Source organism: Engraulis encrasicolus, chromosome 2, assembly GCF_034702125.1.
Source record: "Engraulis encrasicolus isolate BLACKSEA-1 chromosome 2, IST_EnEncr_1.0, whole genome shotgun sequence".
NCBI classification, from domain to species: domain Eukaryota; kingdom Metazoa; phylum Chordata; class Actinopteri; order Clupeiformes; family Engraulidae; genus Engraulis; species Engraulis encrasicolus.
The window spans coordinates 50,833,451-50,854,562 of NC_085858.1; the positions used below are offsets into that span (position 1 = coordinate 50,833,451).

At 44.4% G+C, this 21,112-nt stretch overlaps 1 protein-coding gene across 4 annotated transcripts in view; it reads right to left on the minus strand.

The window, feature by feature from the left end:
• Positions 1-21,112, minus strand: part of LOC134440337 (uncharacterized) — a 96,355-nt gene that overhangs the window by 40,217 nt on the left and 35,026 nt on the right. For all 4 annotated transcript variants that reach the window (XM_063190383.1, XM_063190375.1, XM_063190391.1 and 1 more), the window contains exons 3-4: positions 20,286-20,482; positions 3,914-4,013 (exon numbers count right to left, since the gene is read on the minus strand). In XM_063190383.1, the coding sequence (XP_063046453.1) occupies positions 3,914-4,013; positions 20,286-20,482 (297 nt within the window). The remainder of the gene's footprint in view (positions 1-3,913; positions 4,014-20,285; positions 20,483-21,112) is intronic.

The window sequence follows — 21,112 nt, forward strand, 5'->3', positions numbered from 1 at the left end:
GTCAAGTTTTGAGTGCTTTCCTTCTTATCCCTGACTGACTGGTCGATACAAATGTAATAATGGCAACTGGGGTCCATAATGTCAGATTTTGTTATGGCAAGTGTGTGTTTGCCATTATCATTCATAGCGACAGTCAGAGTGGGGTTTTCTATACCTGAAACACACAAGTGGTCAAGATAATCATTCTTTGCTTGTTAATGAATCGTTTAGAGGATATGTGCACTATTTAGAACATTAAGGCCCTTTGAAAGCCCAGGATGTGTGTGTGTGTGTGTGTGTGTGTGTGTGGGGGGGGGGGGGTATGAGAAAGAGCTCCACACACTTTTGTGGTTTAGACACATCAGGCATTTTCTGTTTTTCTTTTGCATTTCTGCATTTTCCTCAAAGTCGCCCCTCAGGCCATTGAAAAGTGAGTGCGTGAGTGAGTGAGGGAAGAAATATTTTCAAGCTTTTGTATATTTAGCTTTTGGCTAGGTTTGTATATTTGGAGAGTTGCTATGGTGATGGCAGCTCCCAAACTTTTATAAACTTTATTAAAGCTATTTAGGTTTTCTTTTTCTATTTTTGTGTGCTTAACATTGTACATTTTGTGTTAGCATCGTCGAATGAGGTGTTTTTTGTTCCCAATTGTATTTTTTGACATTGTGTGTGTGTGTGTGTGTGTGTGTGTGTGTGTGTGTGTGTGTGTGTGTGTGTGTGTGTGTGTGTGTGTGTGTGTGTGTGTGTGTGTGTGTGTGTGTGTGTGTGTGTGTGTGTGTGTGTGTGTGTACTCTCACATGAACCCTGGACAATTGACGTTGTAAGGCAGAGCTGATGTGTTAATGTGGGAATAGGTATGTGTGTGTATCTGTATTTTGAAAGCATAGATGTTTTAGGGAAAAAAAATGTTGAGTTTATGTTTCTTCCAATCAATTCCAGAATGTGAAGTACCCAATCCAAATCCATGTGGGGAGGCCCCAAGGTGAGCATTCAGTAGAGACCAAGATTGCATTTCTAGACAGAGGGGCTCGGATGTTATAGGTTTTTATTCTGGTTATGCAACTTTGGGTAACCAAGTGTCCTTTTGGATTCACAGAATCACGCCTTAGATACCCACCGAATCGTGTTACCTTTCCCATGGAACATATATCTAAAACCAAGTGGGATGCCTGCTACTTACAACTTGGGTATGCCACTTTCGCCAATTAAGTTTTAAAAGTGGGGGTGTGCACCAAAGGGTTGAGGCTCTTGGTAATGTCAAAACAATGTTGTTATGATGCTGTTTATTCTTCTCAGCAATGAGTGACTGGGCCTGCCAGTGGGCCCATCTGCACCACAAGGCTATGCGTGGGTTGACATGTGAAGGTGATTCCATGGCTTTGCCTAAGGTGCAACTCCAGACTATGCACTTCTAGTTTGGCTTGCATGGGTACAGAGACCCAGCAAGTGGGAGGATTCATGGGTCATTTCAGTTCATCGCCCCTGTTTCACAAGCCTCTAATGATGTGTCCTTCAGGAGCTTTGGAACGAAGGACGCACGCGCGCATTCACACACACACACACACACACACGCACGCACGCACGCGCGCGCGCACACGCACACACACAATTGCTGCCTATTCTTGTGTTCTGACACAAAGTGAGCAACACAGCTCATCATCGAACGCTGCTGCTGCGGCGAGTGAATAAATGAACAATTGTTCCACATAATGGCTTCTGAGCTTCGCTGCATGAAAAGTGCTCAGTGCTTAGGTGACGTCTGACCTCGGCCAACATCTGAGGAAGAGTTCCTCGCTCCTGCCTGCCTGCTCTTGTCTGTCTCTTGACACATTCAGAAATGGGGCCAAATGAAACTTTACACAAGAAATATAAAAGGTGCTGGATGTGGGGATGTGGAGATTGGCAAAGACATAGCTACACTTCCCAATGCATGAGAAAAAAAGCTGAGTGAATCACTAAGTAGTACACACTAGTTTTTTCCTCTCTTTAGCCATCCTAATTGACTTGACCTCCTATTTTGAAGCATACTTTGTCCGGTAACAATGAGAATATTTTGGCCCACAGCAGCTATGCCACCTTGTGCAGGCTTATATCACTAATGCTAGTAGTGAACTAGATCAACCCACCTGGCAGCCAAAAATATTTTTTTTGCCTGTCTTATTGGTCTAGCCCTGGTTCTTGTAAGATCACAATGGTAATTGTTCAGGCCCACCAATCACATCGCAAGTTTTTTCCCCACCCCGTTTGAACCATTGGGGCAGGTGGCTTTGGCAGAACTGTGTAGACAGCAGAATGCCTATGGCTAATAGAAAGTGGACGTTTGATTGGTGACAGCAATGACCAAAGCAGTGCAGAGGAGATATGAACCATAATCAATGGTTTGGTCCTAGCCACAGTCAAACATCGCATTACCTGTACATTACGTTACACTCACACTTTTATCCAAAGTGACTTACAGAGGGTTAATAGGGTATTGGTTACAGTTCCTGGAACCGTTTGGGGGGATAGGTGCCTTGCTCAAGGGAGGCAGGAAGGGATTGGTCAGGGTGGTGATTGAACCTGCAACCCTGTGATCTACAGTCCAACTGGGTCAGGAACCTATGGCTCTAGAGCCACATGTGGCTCTTTTGGGATGTGTATATGGCTCTTACTTAGTATCTAGGGTTGCCTTGAAATATGGAATCGTCCTGTATTTATAAATAAAATTATGGGTTCCATATTGAGTTGAAACAGGACAAGGGAGGTTAAAAAGTGTTAAAATGCAGGAAATTACATCTAAGAAATGCAACATTTTCCCAGACCTCGCCATAATGAAGTTGACAGTTGGCAATCCTATACTTACCTGTTATCAATAAAAGCAATAACTTGACAGTACTCTCTAAAATTGTTAGGCTTAATTGAAATACATGCTTTTGATTGTATTCAGTGTTTTTAAAATGGTATGGCTCTCATGAAAATTTCTTTTGAAAAATTTGGCGTTTATGGCTCTCTCCACCAAAAAGGTTCCTGACCCCTGCCCTAATCAGTATGCCATGGCTGCCAAACCAGGCAATTCCAGACTAATGCTTTCATGTTTCAGTCTGGCTCACTAGGCTATGATAATGTAGGCCTGGAAATTACTGGTACAATGTCCTCAGAGGAAGTAGAGTAAGCCATGTTGCTTCATTTTTATCACAGTGTGCTGCGCAGAGAGCTGAGAATGAAATAAAAAAGGCCCTGTATGATATTGTCTCATAATTATTTTACACAGCAAAATTTGAAACAGTCTAAAAATGGCAACAGTCGAAGAAATGAAAACCTCTCATCCGTGCATTGTACCAATTTACATGATTTTCAATGGCACAATCGGTCGAAATCTGGTATTTGGAAGCATTATTGGAATGTAGAAAATCACTTCAGTCAGTTGGATTGCTAGCTTCAAGAAAGTATCAGAGAGGTGGTGAGTGTTCTCTTCTGTGCTGTGCCAACTGTTCTTGATTACCACACTATCTAAGTTGCGACTAGTGATGCCTATTAATGCTTGTAAGGATCTGTACACGGCTGCAACACCAGGAGAAGTCCATGGAAATCTAGCTTCTCACAATCATGGAGGCAAAGAAACTAAGTGGCACATCACAACACACCCATGATTGGAGTGGAGTGTGTAAGTCATGGTCATTCTCGCACTGTGGCTCAAACGTCTTCTGTGACATCGTCATACAGAGTGAACTACAGACAAAGCAGAACTGTGTGGCGCTTCACCTTGTGTGGCGCTTCACCTTGTGTGTGTGTGTGTGCGTGTGTTTGCATGCATGAGTGCATGCAAATGTGTGTGCGCGTATGAAAGAATCATGTTGGTGGGGGGAAAAATAGAGGAAGACTCACTGCTCGGTTTTCATTCTGTGGTGCCGCACCATAGAATGGGCTGACAGTTTGTCCCTCAGGTTTCACTCACCGCTGTGCAGGGAGGCGTCCTCGGGCAGGTCCACATCCAGCATGAGGTCATCGTCATCCAGGTCACATGACTCGATGTTCTCCAGGTTGTTGAGGATGTCCTAGTGACGGCGATGCAGAAGAGGGTCCAGGGAAGACGAGAGACATACGGGATGGGGGACAATGGAGATAGAGGGATGAGAGAGAGGCAGAAAAGAAAGAGAAAAAGAATATGTGAAGCATTGGCAGGTGACCTTAAGCGATAGGAAGCCTTCACAGCTCTATCACAGGGCCAGTGTGAATAGGCATCACAAAAGAGAGACTTAGCCTTGGGCCTTAGCCATCTTCTGTGCACACCACTCTCGCTCTCTCTTTCTCCATCTCTCTTACTTTCTATCTCTTTCTCTTTATCTCTCCCTCATACTTTCATACTCTCTATCTCTCTCATACTTTCATACTCTCTCTTTCTTTCTCTCCTTACCACCACCCACCCCCTTTCAATGTCTATTTCCATCCATAAAAGAGAAAAGAAGGTTGCTCCCATCTGGTCTGTGCCTAAGCAGGGGCTCTGTGTAGGCGAGGCGGAGGGGTGGGGGTGGGGGGGTAATCAAAGGCCGCTAATCCATACAGACAGGCCCCCCCGCTGCTCTGAGACCAAAGTTCTCCGGCGCTCCTCAGAGCCGCTCCACACAGCACCGCAACCAAGGCAAGAGAGAGTGCGGGCACACAAAGTCAAGAAGGGGCTTTTCATCACCAAGCCCTGAGTTCATTCAGAGATAGACAAGTGTAGAGAGAAAGAAAGAAAGAAAGAAAGAAAGAAAGAAAGAAAGAAAGAAAGAAAGAAAGAAAGAAAGAAAGAAAGAAAGAAAGAAAGAAAGAAAGGTGTATGTAGGAGACAGTGTATGAAAGAGAAAACAAGTCAGAGCAACGGAACAAGCTGAAGAATAAGTGCAATCGATCGACGGCACAGTGTTAAATAATGTGAGATACAAAAGTCATCGATGTGCCACTTGGCTTTTGTTAGTTGAGCTCTGCACCGTTTTGTTGGAATTTAATAGTGAGAGATAGTCTTTGTGCAATAAGCCAGGGAACAAATCGATACCTTCAAACTGTCCATAATAAAAGCATTCGCAGATATAGCAGAAAGGACAGGGCTGAATGGCTTGGGCATCTTTGTGGGGTCTTAGTGGGGATCTTTTATTTTGACGTTTTTGGACCCAGGCCTGGGACAAATGAAGGGTGTTTTGTAATGAATGTAAAATCCGTTCAACAAAACCAACTCCATCATCACAGAGAAAAGAATCAATTAAAGGGAGAAGGAAGAGATGGAAAAGGGACGGGCATGATTTTTCTACAAAATAAAGAGAATGAGAGGGAGAGAGAGAGAGAAAGGGAGAGAGACAGACATAGAGAGAGAGAGAGAGAGAGAAAGAGAAAGGCTGTCACCATAAACTGCCTTTGCTCAACTTCTTTTCATGCTGACAGTTAGGCATCAGAGGTATACCAGACTGTTCCAAAAACCAGGAGGCATTATTCAGCAATTGGGCCTATCAGTGAACGGAGATGAAGCCATGATGTCCAGACCATTGCCACTGTCTGTTCAGACCAAAAATAACATGAACAGGTAGGTGAGGTCACTGAAAAATGTGTGTCAAGAATTTGCTTTATTTGCTCTCCATACTTTCGATTGCAATTGGCTTCCACTAAACCTCATCATAGCTCACATGCTAACTGACGTCTGACTTTTTAAGTCCTGAAATTCATTGTGGGTGCCCAGATTGATTAGTACCCCTTGCAAATTCCCGCTGGTCGCCTATTTCGACAACCCTCCATTGAGAAATAGTGACTTTCGTCGCTCTGGTCGATTCTGGTCTGTACGCATAATCAGGACTCAAAGTACACTTAGAATGATGAGGGCTCCATCCCCCGTTTTAAAACTTTCCCAAAACAGCATACCTTACACAGTACACACATTCTCAATGCGGAGAATGCATTCTCTCTCTCTCTGTCTCTCTCTCTCTCTCTCTCTCTCGCACACACACACACGCACACACTCAAAGCAGGCAGACACACGCACGCACGCACGCACGCAGGCTTAGTCACACCAGGCCGCGTCTGCGGGAAATGACAATTTCACTGACAGGTGTGCGCTCGACTGTGGCAGGACGTTAATGGATTTCAGGAAGCAGCAGCCTACTCCTCCTAACTAAAAGCCACCAGAGCACCAAGACCAGAGAGGGGGATCGGGCACAGGGAGACGCAGGCTGGGGGATGCCAAGCCCAAGACGAGAGAGAGACGAACTGTACAAGGACCTAGGGCTCTTCCATTACTGGCGAGGGCATCCCACACTGGCCTGAGTTACCCTTGAGTTTTGACTGCCAGCTTTGTGACACAGTCTTGCATCTTGAAGTGGTTATGGAGTGAAGGGAAGATCCCTCAGCTGCTCCCTCAGAATCACCAACAGGACAGGCCAACCTCAAACTATGGCTTATGAGGCTTATGATTAAGACACCCAACCGACAGGGTTGCCAGATGTCACTCATGATTTCCAGCCAAAAAAGATGCTAAAAACCCACCTGGAAGCACTAAATCCCGTCCAATTTTGACCTAATTCTATTGATTTCTATGGCCATACATTTGCAGAAACACCCGCCCAAATGCCCTTTTTACCCATTTTTACCCAATTTTTGCCCAATTAGCTGCCAACCAATTAGCCCTTTTCACAGTGGCAGTGGGACAGACCACTGCTCAATGGAACTCATTGAGTGCATATATTCTTTTTTTTCTAAATATGTGTGCTCTTCTGGCACTGAGAAGGCATTGTAAACATTAAAACCAATTGAGAATCCTAAAATATTGACGCTGACGTCTGACGTCACATGAAAAGGATCCATAGATTGGTGGTCAGAGAAGAGAGAAAGTCAGAAGCCCAATTGAAAAACTTCAACTCCCATTGTCATTCTGACACAACACTCCACAGCACACAAGTGTTCACAGCACACAACGAAATTGCATGTATGCCTCACCCATGCAACGGGGCAGCCCCCAATGGCCTCTGAAAGGGAGCAGTGCGGCGGGACGGTACCATGCTCAGGGTACCTCAGTAATGGAGGAGGATGAGGGAGAGCACTGGTTAATTACTCCCACCAACCTGGCAGATTGAGAGTCGAACTGACAACCTTTGGGCTACAAGTCTGACGCCCTAACCGTTTACCTATGACTGCCCTAAAAGGCATGGATGTTAAAATAAACGGACTTCAGCATTTTAAAACAGTAAAACACAGCCCCTGTTATGAAGTAGTTGTTACCAGAATGGGAATGACCAAGTCATATGTATTACAACTGTGCACTGTCATAGTGGTGTAGTACTATGATGGTAACGTTTTTTTCATTGACCATTACAGCATTGCACAGGTGGAACGGCGTGCGTTCAGGGGCTACTGTTTCATATTACCAATCGGCCCACAGGGGATTGGTCCAGGTATTCCAATGACCCTGTCCTGTCTGTCTGTCTATTTGTCCACCTGTGGTGTGTGTGTGTCGACTGCAGGGGGCGCCAAAAACACAACAGGTTCAGGCCAGGTTGCCATCTCTGATTGTTCTTGTTCCAACTGAAACAATACACTTACACTGAAGACACACATGAAAGACTCAAGCCAACCAGAAATACTTCATTTCTCTTTCTACGTCACAACCAAACACAATCAGATCTGGGAAAAGGCAGCTTCAATTGTTTTCAACTTCAGCACAGCCTACCCTTCCAAGAAGAGAACATTTCTGAATACAGTACAGGAAGAATGGACCCTTTGTAAAATTAAAAAAAAAAAAAAGGGAAAGGAAAAAGAGAAAAAAAAAAGATTTTGAGGTGCTTGTTTACCAGGCTAGTGCACTACTTTTGTTCTGGTGGACAAAACCATGTCTCACGAATAAGAAAAACAAATCAATGTGCTTTTGTGCCTTTCAATGCATAAACAATTGCGAAACTTCATACTATCTAGGTGCTACTGTTTTTTTTTGTGATTAACGTTTCATTAGGATTGGTGCTGTTGTTTTCTTTGACAATTGTTGTTGATTAGTATCCTTTCACTTAAAAAGAACACTCCCACGGAGGATCGAAATGTTGCCTTTGTTAAGTAATAAAATATTTTTCTTTCGTATCATCTACTGTAATTGTCTAACAGTCAGATTATTTTTGCATTGTGGATGTGTGCACTCTTAACTTTCAGAACAAAATCATAAAAAGTGGTTATTGGCGCGAACACACACAGACACACACAGACACACACAGACACACACAGACACACACAGACACACACAGACACACACACACACACACACACACACACACACACACACACACACACACACACACACACACACACCTTCTCCTGGTCATTGATTAGGTAGTTTGGCCTGAACATAAAGTGCTTGACATCCTCCATTATGGCCGTCCCAATGACTCGGTGGCTTATAATAGCTATTAGGAAGGCCCATCAGCACAGCTTCATCACCATATACCGGTAATATCAACCGCAAACAGCAGAGAGAGGGCTGTGGAGGAGAGCCGGCAACATTGCAATCAGAAATACTCACGCCTCATCCATCCCTCTCTCCTCCTCCACTGCAATGTACAGAGATGCTGCATGAATGATTGATGATCCAAACACACACACAGAAGCACACACGCTTGCACAAGCGCTCTCTCTCTCACACACACACACACACACACACACACACACACACACACACACACACACACACACACACACACACACACACACACACGGACACGCACACACACACACAAACAGACACACACTCACACTCACACTCACACTCACACTCACACACACACACACACACACACACACACACACACACACACACACACACACACACACAAGTACTACAAAGTTGAAACCATGTCATTTCATACCACTAGTGTTGGAATAACATTGGTAAGAGCACTTCCACTTCTACTTCCTACAACTCTGCACACAACATTATACTGCTCCACAAGGTTAAAGTGCAGTAACTACTACTCTGAAAGTAAGCAACATAATGCCTTTAGATTTTACATGCTGCTCAATGAAACACACTATACTAGTGTGTACTTCTTGTGCGTTGTCCTATACTAGCTAGTTGAAATGCCTAAAACATGGTGGAGCAGTTTGAAGCTGAGTGTGTTGAGTGTGTCAGAGAATGGCACTGTGGATAAACAAGTTTGTGTGTGTGTGTGTGTGTGTGTGTGTGTGTGTGTGTGTGTGTGTGTGTGTGTGTGTGTGTGTGTGTGTACTATCATTAGTAGGAGTGAGGTGAGTGCAGCACCTTTGGGTTACCCTGTGGGTCTTCTGTAGGTGTGAGAGTGTTCTTGTCCAGTAGGTTCACAAGGTGAGAAAGAGATACTAACTAGACTAGTCAAATGTACACAAGGTCTCTCTCTCTCTCTCTCTCTCTCTCTCTCTCTCTCTCTCTCTCTCTCTCTCTCTCTCTCTCTCTCTCTCTCTCTCTCTAACTCACTCTTTCTCTTGCCCTCTCTCTCTCTCTCTCACTCTCACTCTCACTCTCACTCTCACTCTCACACACACACACTCACTCACACTCACTCACTCTCTCATTCACTCTCTCCCTCACATATGGACGTGGTGAGAAGAATGAGTAAGTAGAAAACTGGGTTTCAGGGGTGCATTCAGACTTCAGACTGCATTAGCATTATCAAAGAAAAACAAGCAGCCAATGTTGTGTTCCAGGCACATACACAGCCTTCTAGCAGTACGCAGTAAATATATGGCAGCCGCTAATAAGGGGAAAGTTATCTATGCAAAGAGACGAAAACAGACACTGGCGGACAGAGGCGGGGGAAAGAAAAACAGAATTTGAGAAAATGAGAAAATCAGGGGGAGAAAGAGTGAAATATTAGAGCAGGATGGCAGAAAAGCATAGAGGAGAAAAGATGGGGGGTGGTGGGGAAAAAAAAGTATATTGGTGTTAAAGGACAGAAGAGACTCAGAATGGGGGGGGGGGAATAGGATAGAGGAAAAGGGATACAGAGGCTCAGTGTGGAAAAAAAAGGGGTGGAGGGGGGGCTAGAAATAAAGAAAAAAAAGAAAGAAAAAAGGGGTGGAGGGGGGGCTAGAAATAAAGAAAAAAAAGAAAGAAAGAAGGGGTGTAGAGAAACCGAGAAGCCAAAGTAATAAGAAATTGTGAAATGAGAAGTTGTTTTGCTGCAACTGCAACCTCGGCCTTCAGCAGTCATACAGAGATGGTGCTCAGGGCAATGTAACACGCCAACCCAACTCTACCCAACCCAACCCAACTCTACTCCAGTCCTGCGGGTGGGCTCCATGCAGGGAGAGATCGATTCCCTCCACTGCTGCTGACGCCTCCCAATCACCCACATAAGTAGCAGATACTCTGCCCATACACGCACAACAACCTGGGGGGCAGACGGGTAGGGTACATAATGACAGGGGGAGACGGGGGGGGGGGGGGGGGGGGGGGGGGGATCTGATAAAAAGAGACGACAAAGAAAGAGATACAGAGGGACTGACAGACAGGGGTGAAAAGAGATATAGAGGGAGCGAAGGAAGCTTGGGAGAAAAAAAAGACTGACTTGAAAAATAAATACACTTGAAACCCTAACAACCATCTTCGAACCTAACAACCATCATACTGCAGCACTTGGAAAGTCATTGTCATGAATGCATTGTTATGCTGCTCCCTGTCATGAATGCACCAAGCCTTTTTCACACGTAGGCCTTTATATCCAAACTGATCCATGCTCCACTACATAACGTGTTACCTAACCATCATGGAGGCTATTGTACAACACTCCCACGTCTAAAAGGGTGTGTGTGTGTGTGTGTGTGAGAGAGAGTGTGTGTGTGTGTGAGAGAGTGAGTGTGTGTGAGAGAGTGAGTGTGTGTGAGTGTGTGTGTGTGTGAGTGTGTGTGTGTGTGTGTGTGTGTGTGTGTGTGTGTGTGTGTGTGTGTGTGTGTGTGTGTGTGTGTGTGTGTGTGTCTGTGTGAGAGAGAGAGTGTGTGAGAGTGTGTGAGAGTGTGTGAGAGTGTGTGAGTGTGTGTGTGAGTGTGTGAGTGTGTGAGTGTGTGTGAGTGTGTGAGTGTGTGTGTGTGTGTGTGATTGTGTGAGTGTGTGTGGTATTGCAGAACTACCATTGTAGAAACCAGGTGGGTCCTTGAGGGTAAAGAAAACACCAAATCTATCCCTGTTTTTCCTGGTGATGATGTTGTTATTGGTAAAGCAAAAGTTGAAAAAAAAATGTTTGCACATTTAAATCCTCTTTGTTCTTTTGATTACCAAGCTTTCGGTCCAAAGACCTTCCTCAGGGCGCAAACCCAAGTGGAACATGCAACAAACAAATCAATTAAGTCTCAGTAGGTTATTCAGGACAATGTGGTAAAACATTTATTTACTGGCAAGTTTAGGTCAGGGATTGTTTTGGTCTGGTCACAGTTTATCGTTTTGGAGCATGTTAGGGTTAATATGGTAAGGCCCAACAAAGGTGTGCGCGTGTGCGCACATGTTCAGAACACACTGTGAGAAGAAATATTAGAAATTAGAATGGAGGCATTTGAATGGCAAATGGCATCTGGAGAATGTGGGGTTAGTTGGCATTCATGCAGGACAGGATATTATCAGGATGGGACAAGCACTGCTTCCCTGTCTGTTGATAGGGACATGACCTTGCATCCCATCTCAACATTTCTTCAATTGTCATTGTTGCTGCTGCTTTCCATTTGAACTGCATATTTTAGTAATAATAAAGGTGCCCAAAGGACCAAAGACTGCCAACGAAAGACTACAATAGTCAAAAGAACAGGATACAATAGTCAGAGACATGTAATATTGTGCACAAGTGTGTGTGCATGTGTTTGTGTGCATGTTCCTTTCTGTGTTTGAGCGTGTATTGAAGCATCATGGGCAAACTATGAGGAGTGCTTCTGTCTGCCGCATCAACACTGCCATCTGGTGGCCAAAGACTGAATTATGAGAATTTGTACTGAGGGCTCATCACTCAACATAACCTAAAAAAGAGTCGCTACTCGCTAACACTTTACTTGACGCCGGCGTCATACACATTACATACACATCACAACAGTGCTCAAATAGTGCCATGTCAATGTCATGAACACATCATAGTCATGGAAAGTTGAGATTGTTACGGCTGTCTTTATCATAACCGAATGTCACTTAATGACAAGTCATAAAATGTTTATGACATTATGACGTTTATGACACATCCAGGACTGTGTTACGACACTGTTATGACAGTCATATCATACGTATGACGCAGGCGTCAAGTTAAGTGTTGCCAATTAGTCTTGACCTCCCTTTTCCAATGACACAATGATAGCATGGCTGTTTGCTTTTCATTAGGGCTATTGTTTCTGAAAAAAAAGTATTGTATTTCCAACATGAAAACAAGTAAAAGACAAGAACAAGAACAAAAAAGCAGTGCGGTTGTTGTCATTTTTAAAACATCTCTCGTGGGATCTTCACATGCTTCGTGGTATTTAAAGCACCATGTTGGTGACCCTTAGTCTACACCGGCACCCATCTACCTTGCAGTCAGCAGACTGATTCAAACAAGGCTCTAGACTACCCCTGATGCTGTTGGATGTAATGGCTCTGATTATTAAATGTTGAAGACTAATGAATGAAGATGAATTAAGTCAGTAAAATTCTGAAAGGAAGGTCCAGCATAACCATGTCTAATTTTCATATCCAATTCTTAATGTACATTTCTTTACTGTGTGTGTGTTTCTATTAGAGATGCACCAGATCCAAGATCCGGTTCCGGATCCGGCAGGATAATAGGGTTTTTCACAGGATCCGGGTCTGGCAGGATCTTAAGCAGTGGATCCGGTATCGGGCAGTTACCTAAAAATCAGGATCTGGTGCATCTCTAGTTTCTGTGTATGTGGCATCCTTAGAATTAGGATGTTTGGGCCCTGCAGTGGCGCAAACAGTAGGGCACTGCACTGCTATACCAGGGAGCCGGGTTCGATTCCGGCCCTAGGGCCCTAGGCCCCATCTCTCCCACTCAATTCTTGTCTCCATCTTCAGCTGTCCTATCCGGAAAAAAAGGTGGAAAAGCCCCCCAAAAATATATATATTTTTTTAAAAATTAGGATGTTTGGTTTCATGTTTAGAGAGGTGAGAGCTGGCATGACTCCATCAGTGTACAGAAAAGTTGTTTATGATGATGTGTGCGTGTGCTTCTGTGTGTGTGTGTGTGTGTGTGTGTGTGTGTGTGTGTGTGTGTGTGTGTGTGTGTGTGTGTGTGTGTGTGTGCGTGTGTGTGCGTGTGTGTGTGCGTGTGTGCGTGTGTGTGTGCGTGTGTGTGCGCGCACACTGGAAGTTTGTTTCCTGTCACAAGGTCTTGTCTGCACTCGTGCTAGATGTACTGTAGCAGGCAGCAACAGAAGAAGAGGTAAGAACAAGAAACACAAACACGGACTACAAATGGAATAAGGGAATTCAAAAGCAATCAATAACAAAAAAGGAGAGATACTGTAAGAGATAAGGACACGTGAAAAGAGAAAAAAAATGAGCTGCTATTTCCTTGGCGGCACGATGAAAACTAAGTTGTCTACACATGACACACATTTCTAAAATGACATTGTGTGTGTGTGTGTGTGTGTGTGTGTGTGTGTGTGTGTGTGTGTGTGTGTGTGTGTGTGTGTGTGTGTGTGTGTGTGTGTGTGTGTGTGTGTGTGTGTGTGTCATATCAGTCTCAGATGGGCTTAGTTCTGCTTTGTGGAGTATGACCCACATCATAGCAGAGAGAGAGAGAGAGAGAGAGCGAGAGCGAGAGAGAGAGCCAGAGAGAAAGAGAGAAAGAAAGAAAGAAAGAGAGAAAGAAAGAAAGAAAGAAAGAAAGAAAGAAAGAAAGAAAGAAAGAAAGAAAGAAAGAAAGAAAGAAAGAAAGAAAGAAAGAAAGAAAGAAAGAAAGAAAGAAAGAAAGAGAGAGAGAGAGAGAGAGAGAGAGAGAGAGAGAGAGAGAGAGAGAGACGTGAAAGTATCACGGTGGCAATGTGTCACTGTCACGGCCCTGCACTCTTATCCCCTTGTGCCGGAGCAGCGGAGCACGAGCAGAGAGTCAGCTCAGCACCCCCACTGTGCCATTACACCATGAACTGACATTGCTAGCCTTTATCAGAACACAACAACAGGGACAGGGTGTCAAAAAGACAACTAATGCTATTTTACACCAGAACATTTCTCAGAAGACTACAGGCCTACTTTCTCTCACATTTCAAATGCATTTGCAATCAATTTGTCAAAATAAAGGATAGTTTCAGATTACATCTTCTCAGGTCAATGCCGTTTTAGTGGTAGCACATGTCAGTGTGGTGCAACCGCAGCTAAGCCACTATTGCAAGGACTAAAATGTTCTTTGTTTGTTTTTAGTGGATCATCTAACAAACATATTTATTGCAGTACATAAATTACCCGTCATTGGTATTGGCTGTGGTTGTACCACCAGACGCCCGAGTCCAAAAAAAGGTATCCGAATAAAGTCCAGTTGGAGTCCTTCCTGGAACTGTCTAGTTTTTTAAGATGGTGCTCTTTGCTGACCGGCTTGGTTGATTTCAAAAAAGTTTTAGAAATACCAAGGCACTCATCTTCTTTGTAATTAAAATGCCTTTATTTTGTTGGGCATAGCATGATTAAAATACTTCGACGCGTTTCGGCATGAAGCCTTCGTCAGGAAGGTAATTGACCCAATCACCCAAAATCCAAGACCAAGACCATATCCAAAACCAAAAAAAAAACAACCTACACTGAGGGCATTTCCTTTTTTAGGCCAGATTATGAAATCCAAGGGACACATCAGCTCTGCAGTGCTCATTGACAACGGTAGCCAGCAAAACATGATGTTTTTCCAACACCATGATTGGGGGAAGGGTGGAATGCAAGGAAGACATGCAATTATTGGGTTTAAAGGGCAACTCCTGCCAATTTCAATGTGCTGTTGTATTGCTCACGCTACCCTTGACTTGTCAGTACCCGGTGACGCCGCAGTTTTTGGCCCAGCCCTTTCTGAGATATGAGCTATTCTAATGGGGGCAACTTTTGTTTAAATTTTTTTTTAAATGAGCATAGGCCTACTCCAAATATTTTCCCAAAAGGTATCGCTGTTTGCTAGCTGTCTGCTGATGTTGCATAACCTTTTGGATGTTTTTGGGAATAAATAAAAAAATTTGAAATGTAAACAAAAGTTGCCCCCATTAGAATAGCTCATATCTCAGAAATGGCTGAGCCAAAAAATGCGGCGTCACCGGGTACTGACAAGTCAAGGGTAGCATGAGCAATACAACAGCACATTGAAATTGGCAGGAGTTGCCCTTTAACACAATAATGAGAGTGAGCAAGCTTCAATCGACCATCCATTATCAGAATGAGTGGTGTGACTGGTTGTAGTATCGTCCAGTAAAAATACCTCTGATAAAGGCAGGTCAAGCCCACCTCTTAGAAATTTGGTTAACAGGTGTGACATGCCAGAGTAGGACCCCACACAGTAAAAAATACCAGCACTTAAAGAGTGGAAAATACCTCCAGATAGCCAGATAGCATTAAGCGCCACTCAAAAATCGTGTTAATTGTTCTCTTTTGTCAGTGTAACATTTTCAGAGCTATTACTGCAACACACTATTGTGTAAAAATATTAGAACATGAATTCAGCAGCACTGGCACAGATGGTCCACTAGAGGGCAGAGTCAGCTTGTTATTGCCCACATTTGACTCCAGAGGTAAGTGTTCCTGGCTCTTCTTGACAGCAGTCCTCAGTACTCTCACAGTGAACCAAAAGGAGTGTTTCTTACATACACCTCCTCATTTGCTCCGGCAACATTTTTCCCCACTGTATGAGCTTCAAGGCATGTTAACTCTGTGCCAATCAGGTCACAAAAGGTGCTTAAACACTCACTAATCCACTCAGTTTGAGACCAATTAGACTAACAACACAGCACACATAAGTAAGCCTTCAACATCCTGCGAATATGCTTGTGCGTATGTGTGCGTGGAGATGTGGGTTTGGGAGAATGTTTTGTCTTTCAGTCTCTGCTTGTCTTTCTGCCTGCCTGTGTGTCTACCTGTCTGTCTGCAAGGGTTCGTGTGTGTGTTCTTGGGTTGGCTGAAAGTTAATCAGTAGCTTATCAGTGGTAACTCGGTAGAGCTGATGAATATGCTTCAAGTACATACAGCATTAGATACGAGTTTGGGCATCAGATCTTATGAAAATGCTAACCGCATTTGTAAACAATAGCAAAGCAGGGTGCAAACAGAAAGTTGAATGATTAATGTCTTTGCCACAGACACATGATAAATGATTCATACAACCATGAGGAAAAACGGGAGGGAGGGAGAAAGAGAGAGAGAGAGAGAGAGAGAGAGAGAGAGAGCCAGAGAAAGAGAAAGAGAAAGACAGACAGACAGACAGACAGACAGACAGACAGACAGACAGACAGACAGACAGACAGACAGACAGACAGACAGACAGAGAGAAAGATCAGAAAAGAGAGAAGAAGAGAGAAGACAGTTGGGAGAAAAGAATGATAGAATTAAAGACAGCGGGAGATAGACACATAGGAGAGAGAGAGAGAGAGAGAGAGAGAGAGAGAGAGAGAGAGAGAGAGAGAGAGAGAGAGAGAGAGAGAGAGAGAGAGAGAGAGATGCATCTTTGCTTCTCTCTCTCTCTCTCTCTCTCTCTCTCTCTCTCTCTCTCTCTCTCTCTCTCTGTCTCTCTCTCTCTCTCTCTCTCTCTCTCTCTCTCTCTCTCTCTCTCTCTCTCTCTCTCTCTGCTAGAGAAGTGCACAGTCATCCCCTCTCGTCTCGTCTGTCCCTCCATGCCCACTCATCCCTTCTGCACTTCCTGGAGCAGCTGCCGAGCCAGCCCTCCGATTGGCTGCCCAGACACGGGGAGCAGCGACTCACAGCGGGGTGCTGGCCTATGAGAGGTCTCGCTTGCACTCGGATGATGGCTGGACCATGTGTGGTGGGAGAGAGGGGCAGGGATGACTGCACAGCAGCGGGGAGGAGGGAGAGAGAGATGGCGATGGGTATGGCAAAATAAATTAGGAGGAGAGAGAGAGAGAAAGAAAGAAAGAGAGAGAAAAAGAGAGAGAGACAGAGAGAGAAAGAAAGAAAGAAAGACAGACAGACAGAAAGAAAGACAGACAGACAGACAGACAGACAGACAGACAGACAGACAGACAGACAGACAGACAGAGAGAAAGATCAGAAAAGAGAGAAGAAGAGAGAAGACAGTTGGGAGAAAAGAATGATAGAATTAAAGACAGCGGGAGATAGACACATAGGAGAGAGAGAGAGAGAGAGAGAGAGAGAGAGAGAGAGAGAGAGAGAGAGAGAGAGAGAGAGAGAGAGAGAGAGAGAGAGAGAGAGATGCATCTTTGCTTCTCTCTCTCTCTCTCTCTCTCTCTCTCTCTCTCTCCGCCTCTGTCTCTGTCTCTGCTCTGTCTCTGCCTCTGTCTCTTGTCTCTCTCTCTCTCTCTCTCTCTCTCTCTCTCTCTCTCTCTCCTGCTAGAGAAGTGCACAGTCATCCCCTCTCGTCTCGTCTGTCCCTCCATGCCCACTCATCCCTTCTGCACTTCCTGGAGCAGCTGCCGAGCCAGCCCTCCGATTGGCTGCCCAGACACGGGGAGCAGCGACTCACAGCGGGGTGCTGGCCTATGAGAGGTCTCGCTTGCACTCGGATGATGGCTGGACCATGTGTGGTGGGAGAGAGGGGCAGGGGTGACTGCACAGCAGCGGGGAGGAGGGAGAGAGAGATGGGTATAGCAAAATAAATTAGGAGGAGAGAGAGAGAGAGAGAGAGAGAGAGAGAGAGAGAGAGAGAGGACAGGAGAGAGAGAGAGAGAGAGAGAGAGAGAGAGAGAGAGAGAGAGAGAGCAGGATGGAGTGCACTGAGGAAAGATGAATGAAAGAAGACTAGTAAGAGAAGAAGATGTGGGTATGAGAGATAGAAAAGATGATGTGTACAGAGAATTACTTTTGAGGTTATGCATTATTTGTTGAGATAGGTGAGGAATACAGTCACGCACACTCCCATAGATATCAACACTACATTAATACCACGTCATCTACATGGAATGTCAAGGGTCCAAAGGTCATGTGTGCTGTGTCCCTCCATGAGGGTTGTGCCATCAGTCAAGTCGACTCTACAATCTCTATCTATCTCTTCTTCCTCTGCCTTCCTGCTATTTCTGCCTCTCCTCTCTACCTCTCCTTTTAAATCCATCTCTAACAATGATGTTTTTTTCCCATTTGTTAAGCACTTTGAGTTACATGCCTTGTATGATACAGTGCTATACAAATGCAATTATTATTATTATTATTATTATCATTAAGTGTCTCTCTCCATCTCTCAAATTCAATTTCAAATGTGCTTTATTGGCATGGCATAACTCACTCACTCACTCACTCACTCACTCACTCTCTCTCACTCTCTCACTCTCTCTCTCTCTCACTCACTCACTCACTCACTCACTCACTCACTCACTCTCTCTCACTCTCTCACTCTCTCTCTCTCTCATAACAGGGACTCTCTCTATTCCACACACAACCACTACATCTATTGTACGTCTACACGCACAATCAACACAATGTCCAATCCACATCACACCACGGTCTACCACACACTACCCTCACCGCGTTTAAGCGTCCTGCCAAAATCGGTAGGCCTATTACATGATCAATAGCACTACGATCTCATGGTTATTCCATGCAGTGCTATAAAAACCCCATTACCTAATCTCATTTCACTCTGGCTAAAAAAACACGAGTTGCAGAGAGTGGTGTTTGCAAAACATTGCACATTCTTAACAATTTATTCTTGGAAGCATTAATCGGTAACACACTTCCGTGCGATAAGAAGATTCCAATTTAAAGGAGGGGGGGGGGGTGTCAAAGTTCACATGGTATATTACGCTTTAGAGCAGTGATTCTCAAAGTGTGGTCCGGGGACCACTAGTGGTCCGCGACAGAGCTCAGGTGGTCCGCGAGGGGATTTCTAATTTTCCAAGATAAGCTAACAGTAGGCTATATTTGTAACATTTTCATGTTTTCAACACAATAAGACAGGCTTATAATGTGAATAAAAAGTAAGTAAGTAATAAAAAATAGCAGTGTCAAATTAGCATCCATCAACTGCCAATTCAGATGACAGGTGGTCCCCGATAATTTTTGGGGGGGACAAAGTGGGCCTCGGTCTGAAAAAGTTTGAGAAACCCTGCCTTAGAGAGTAAGGGAAAGGGTGGGTCACAGCTCCGGCTTTCCTTGAAGTGGATTACTGGTTGGGGTTGTTTAGCAGCGGGTATGCAGGCAATAAAGGCAGACATAATACATAATAATGGGGGATTAAAAAAAATACATATGATTATAATCAGGGTGCAATTTGTAGGGGGGTGGGGGGTGGAGTGATTGTCCCCTCTTCTGATTTTGATGTCTTCATTTTTTCTACATGATTATAATCACAGTTGAATGCAATGATATTGCATGATATTGCTTGAAATCTGAAACATATCCCCCCTTCTGGTTTTCTGACAAATCACACCCTGATTCATCAATATCCGCAACATACTAATAATAGGAGCACATTTTCAGAAAGAACATCAATGAATGACACAAAAGACATTTTTTTTAAAAGATGAACTCAGAAAACTAAATAAGCATCCTTGAATGAAGTGTGTGCAATTTTTTTATCATTCAATATGCATTTATTCGTGAAATAATGTGCATTACACACATCTGCCTCGAAATCATTATCGTACAACTTGTTAATGACCAGTGATTTGGAATACTTCTGTAATACTTATTACTCCAGCTCATGTCATTTAAAGTTTATCTGTAAGCAACTGGACTTCTACGTATGTCCACAGAGTTCATACTCGTTACTCTTTGGATGTACTGTATGGGGACATGCAGTGATTGGCAACCTGCATTCAGAAGCTACAATCCAGTGCCACATATTCTAAACCGCCTGGTTTTACCTGTCCAAACACCCTAACTGGGGTGCCTTTCTCAAAAGCACAGTTGTTAGCCAGCTAGCAACTTGGTTAGTTGCCAATGGGAAATAGCATTGCAAACAACAAAGTAGCTAACATAGTTAGCAACTATGGTTTCGAGAAATTCAACCCTGGACAGGTAAAAAAGTAAGTACAGTAGTAGGTCATTTGCAATATGTGGCACTGGACTGACCGCATGGTATCATAGCACCCCCTAAAACTTCTGTAATACAGGTCATGTCATTCGAAGTTTAGCTGTAAGCAGTTGGACCTGTACGCATCTCCACCGAGTTTAGCTGGAAGTCACACTTTGGATGTAAAGTATGGTGGTAGGTTTGACTCACCATGCTGTTGAGGTCAGAGTCGTAGCTGCCACAAGGCATTATGGGGCCCCCTAGGCCCCCCTCCAGCCCGTCCTCGTCGTCCCACATGTACGTGGCCCCAGAGCTGTCGGAGGGGGACAGGTCCAGAGACGAGCCATCACGGAACACGCCATCGGACGCCACGCCGCCACCGGGCACTGAGAAGGCCTCCTTTCCTCCTGGAGCAGGGAAGGAAATGTGGAGATGGATGGAGGGAAAGATAGAGTTAAGAGGTAATGGAGGTGTGACATAGCCTGGTCCTGACCATCCCATAATACTACCATTTCATTTCGTATTTATGGTCTGGCATTTGTTTGCTCTGAAGCGATTGTAGGAAGCAGGAAGTTTGCACTCAGGTATAGTTTGAAATTATTGGACACCTCTCACCCAATCGCTGGCAGTTACTCAACAACAACATAGCGCAGACCAATGGCTCTAGCGCAGATGTGTACGTCATTGTCACAAGCGTTCTCCCCCTTTCGTCCCCACGTGGGGGGCGTATTCGATTATTGGCTGTTTTCTGGGGGGGGCGTTGCAATCAAAATTCTACTGCTCCAAGCACTCCACAGAGAAGCACGGCCAGACTACAGTAGTGAAGCCAATCCTTTGGCGGAAGTACGTAGGATGGCTCGCGAGGCTAGGTGTGACAGGCACAAAGTCATGAAATTCCATTACAGTACATTTAGCAGACCCCTTTATCCAAAGCCACTTACAAAGAAAACTGCATGACAGAGGCCCTTTGTGCTGACATCATTATCATTTTAGGATCACTGCTGGGCAACTTTTAGTATGCAACATATTTTGTATGA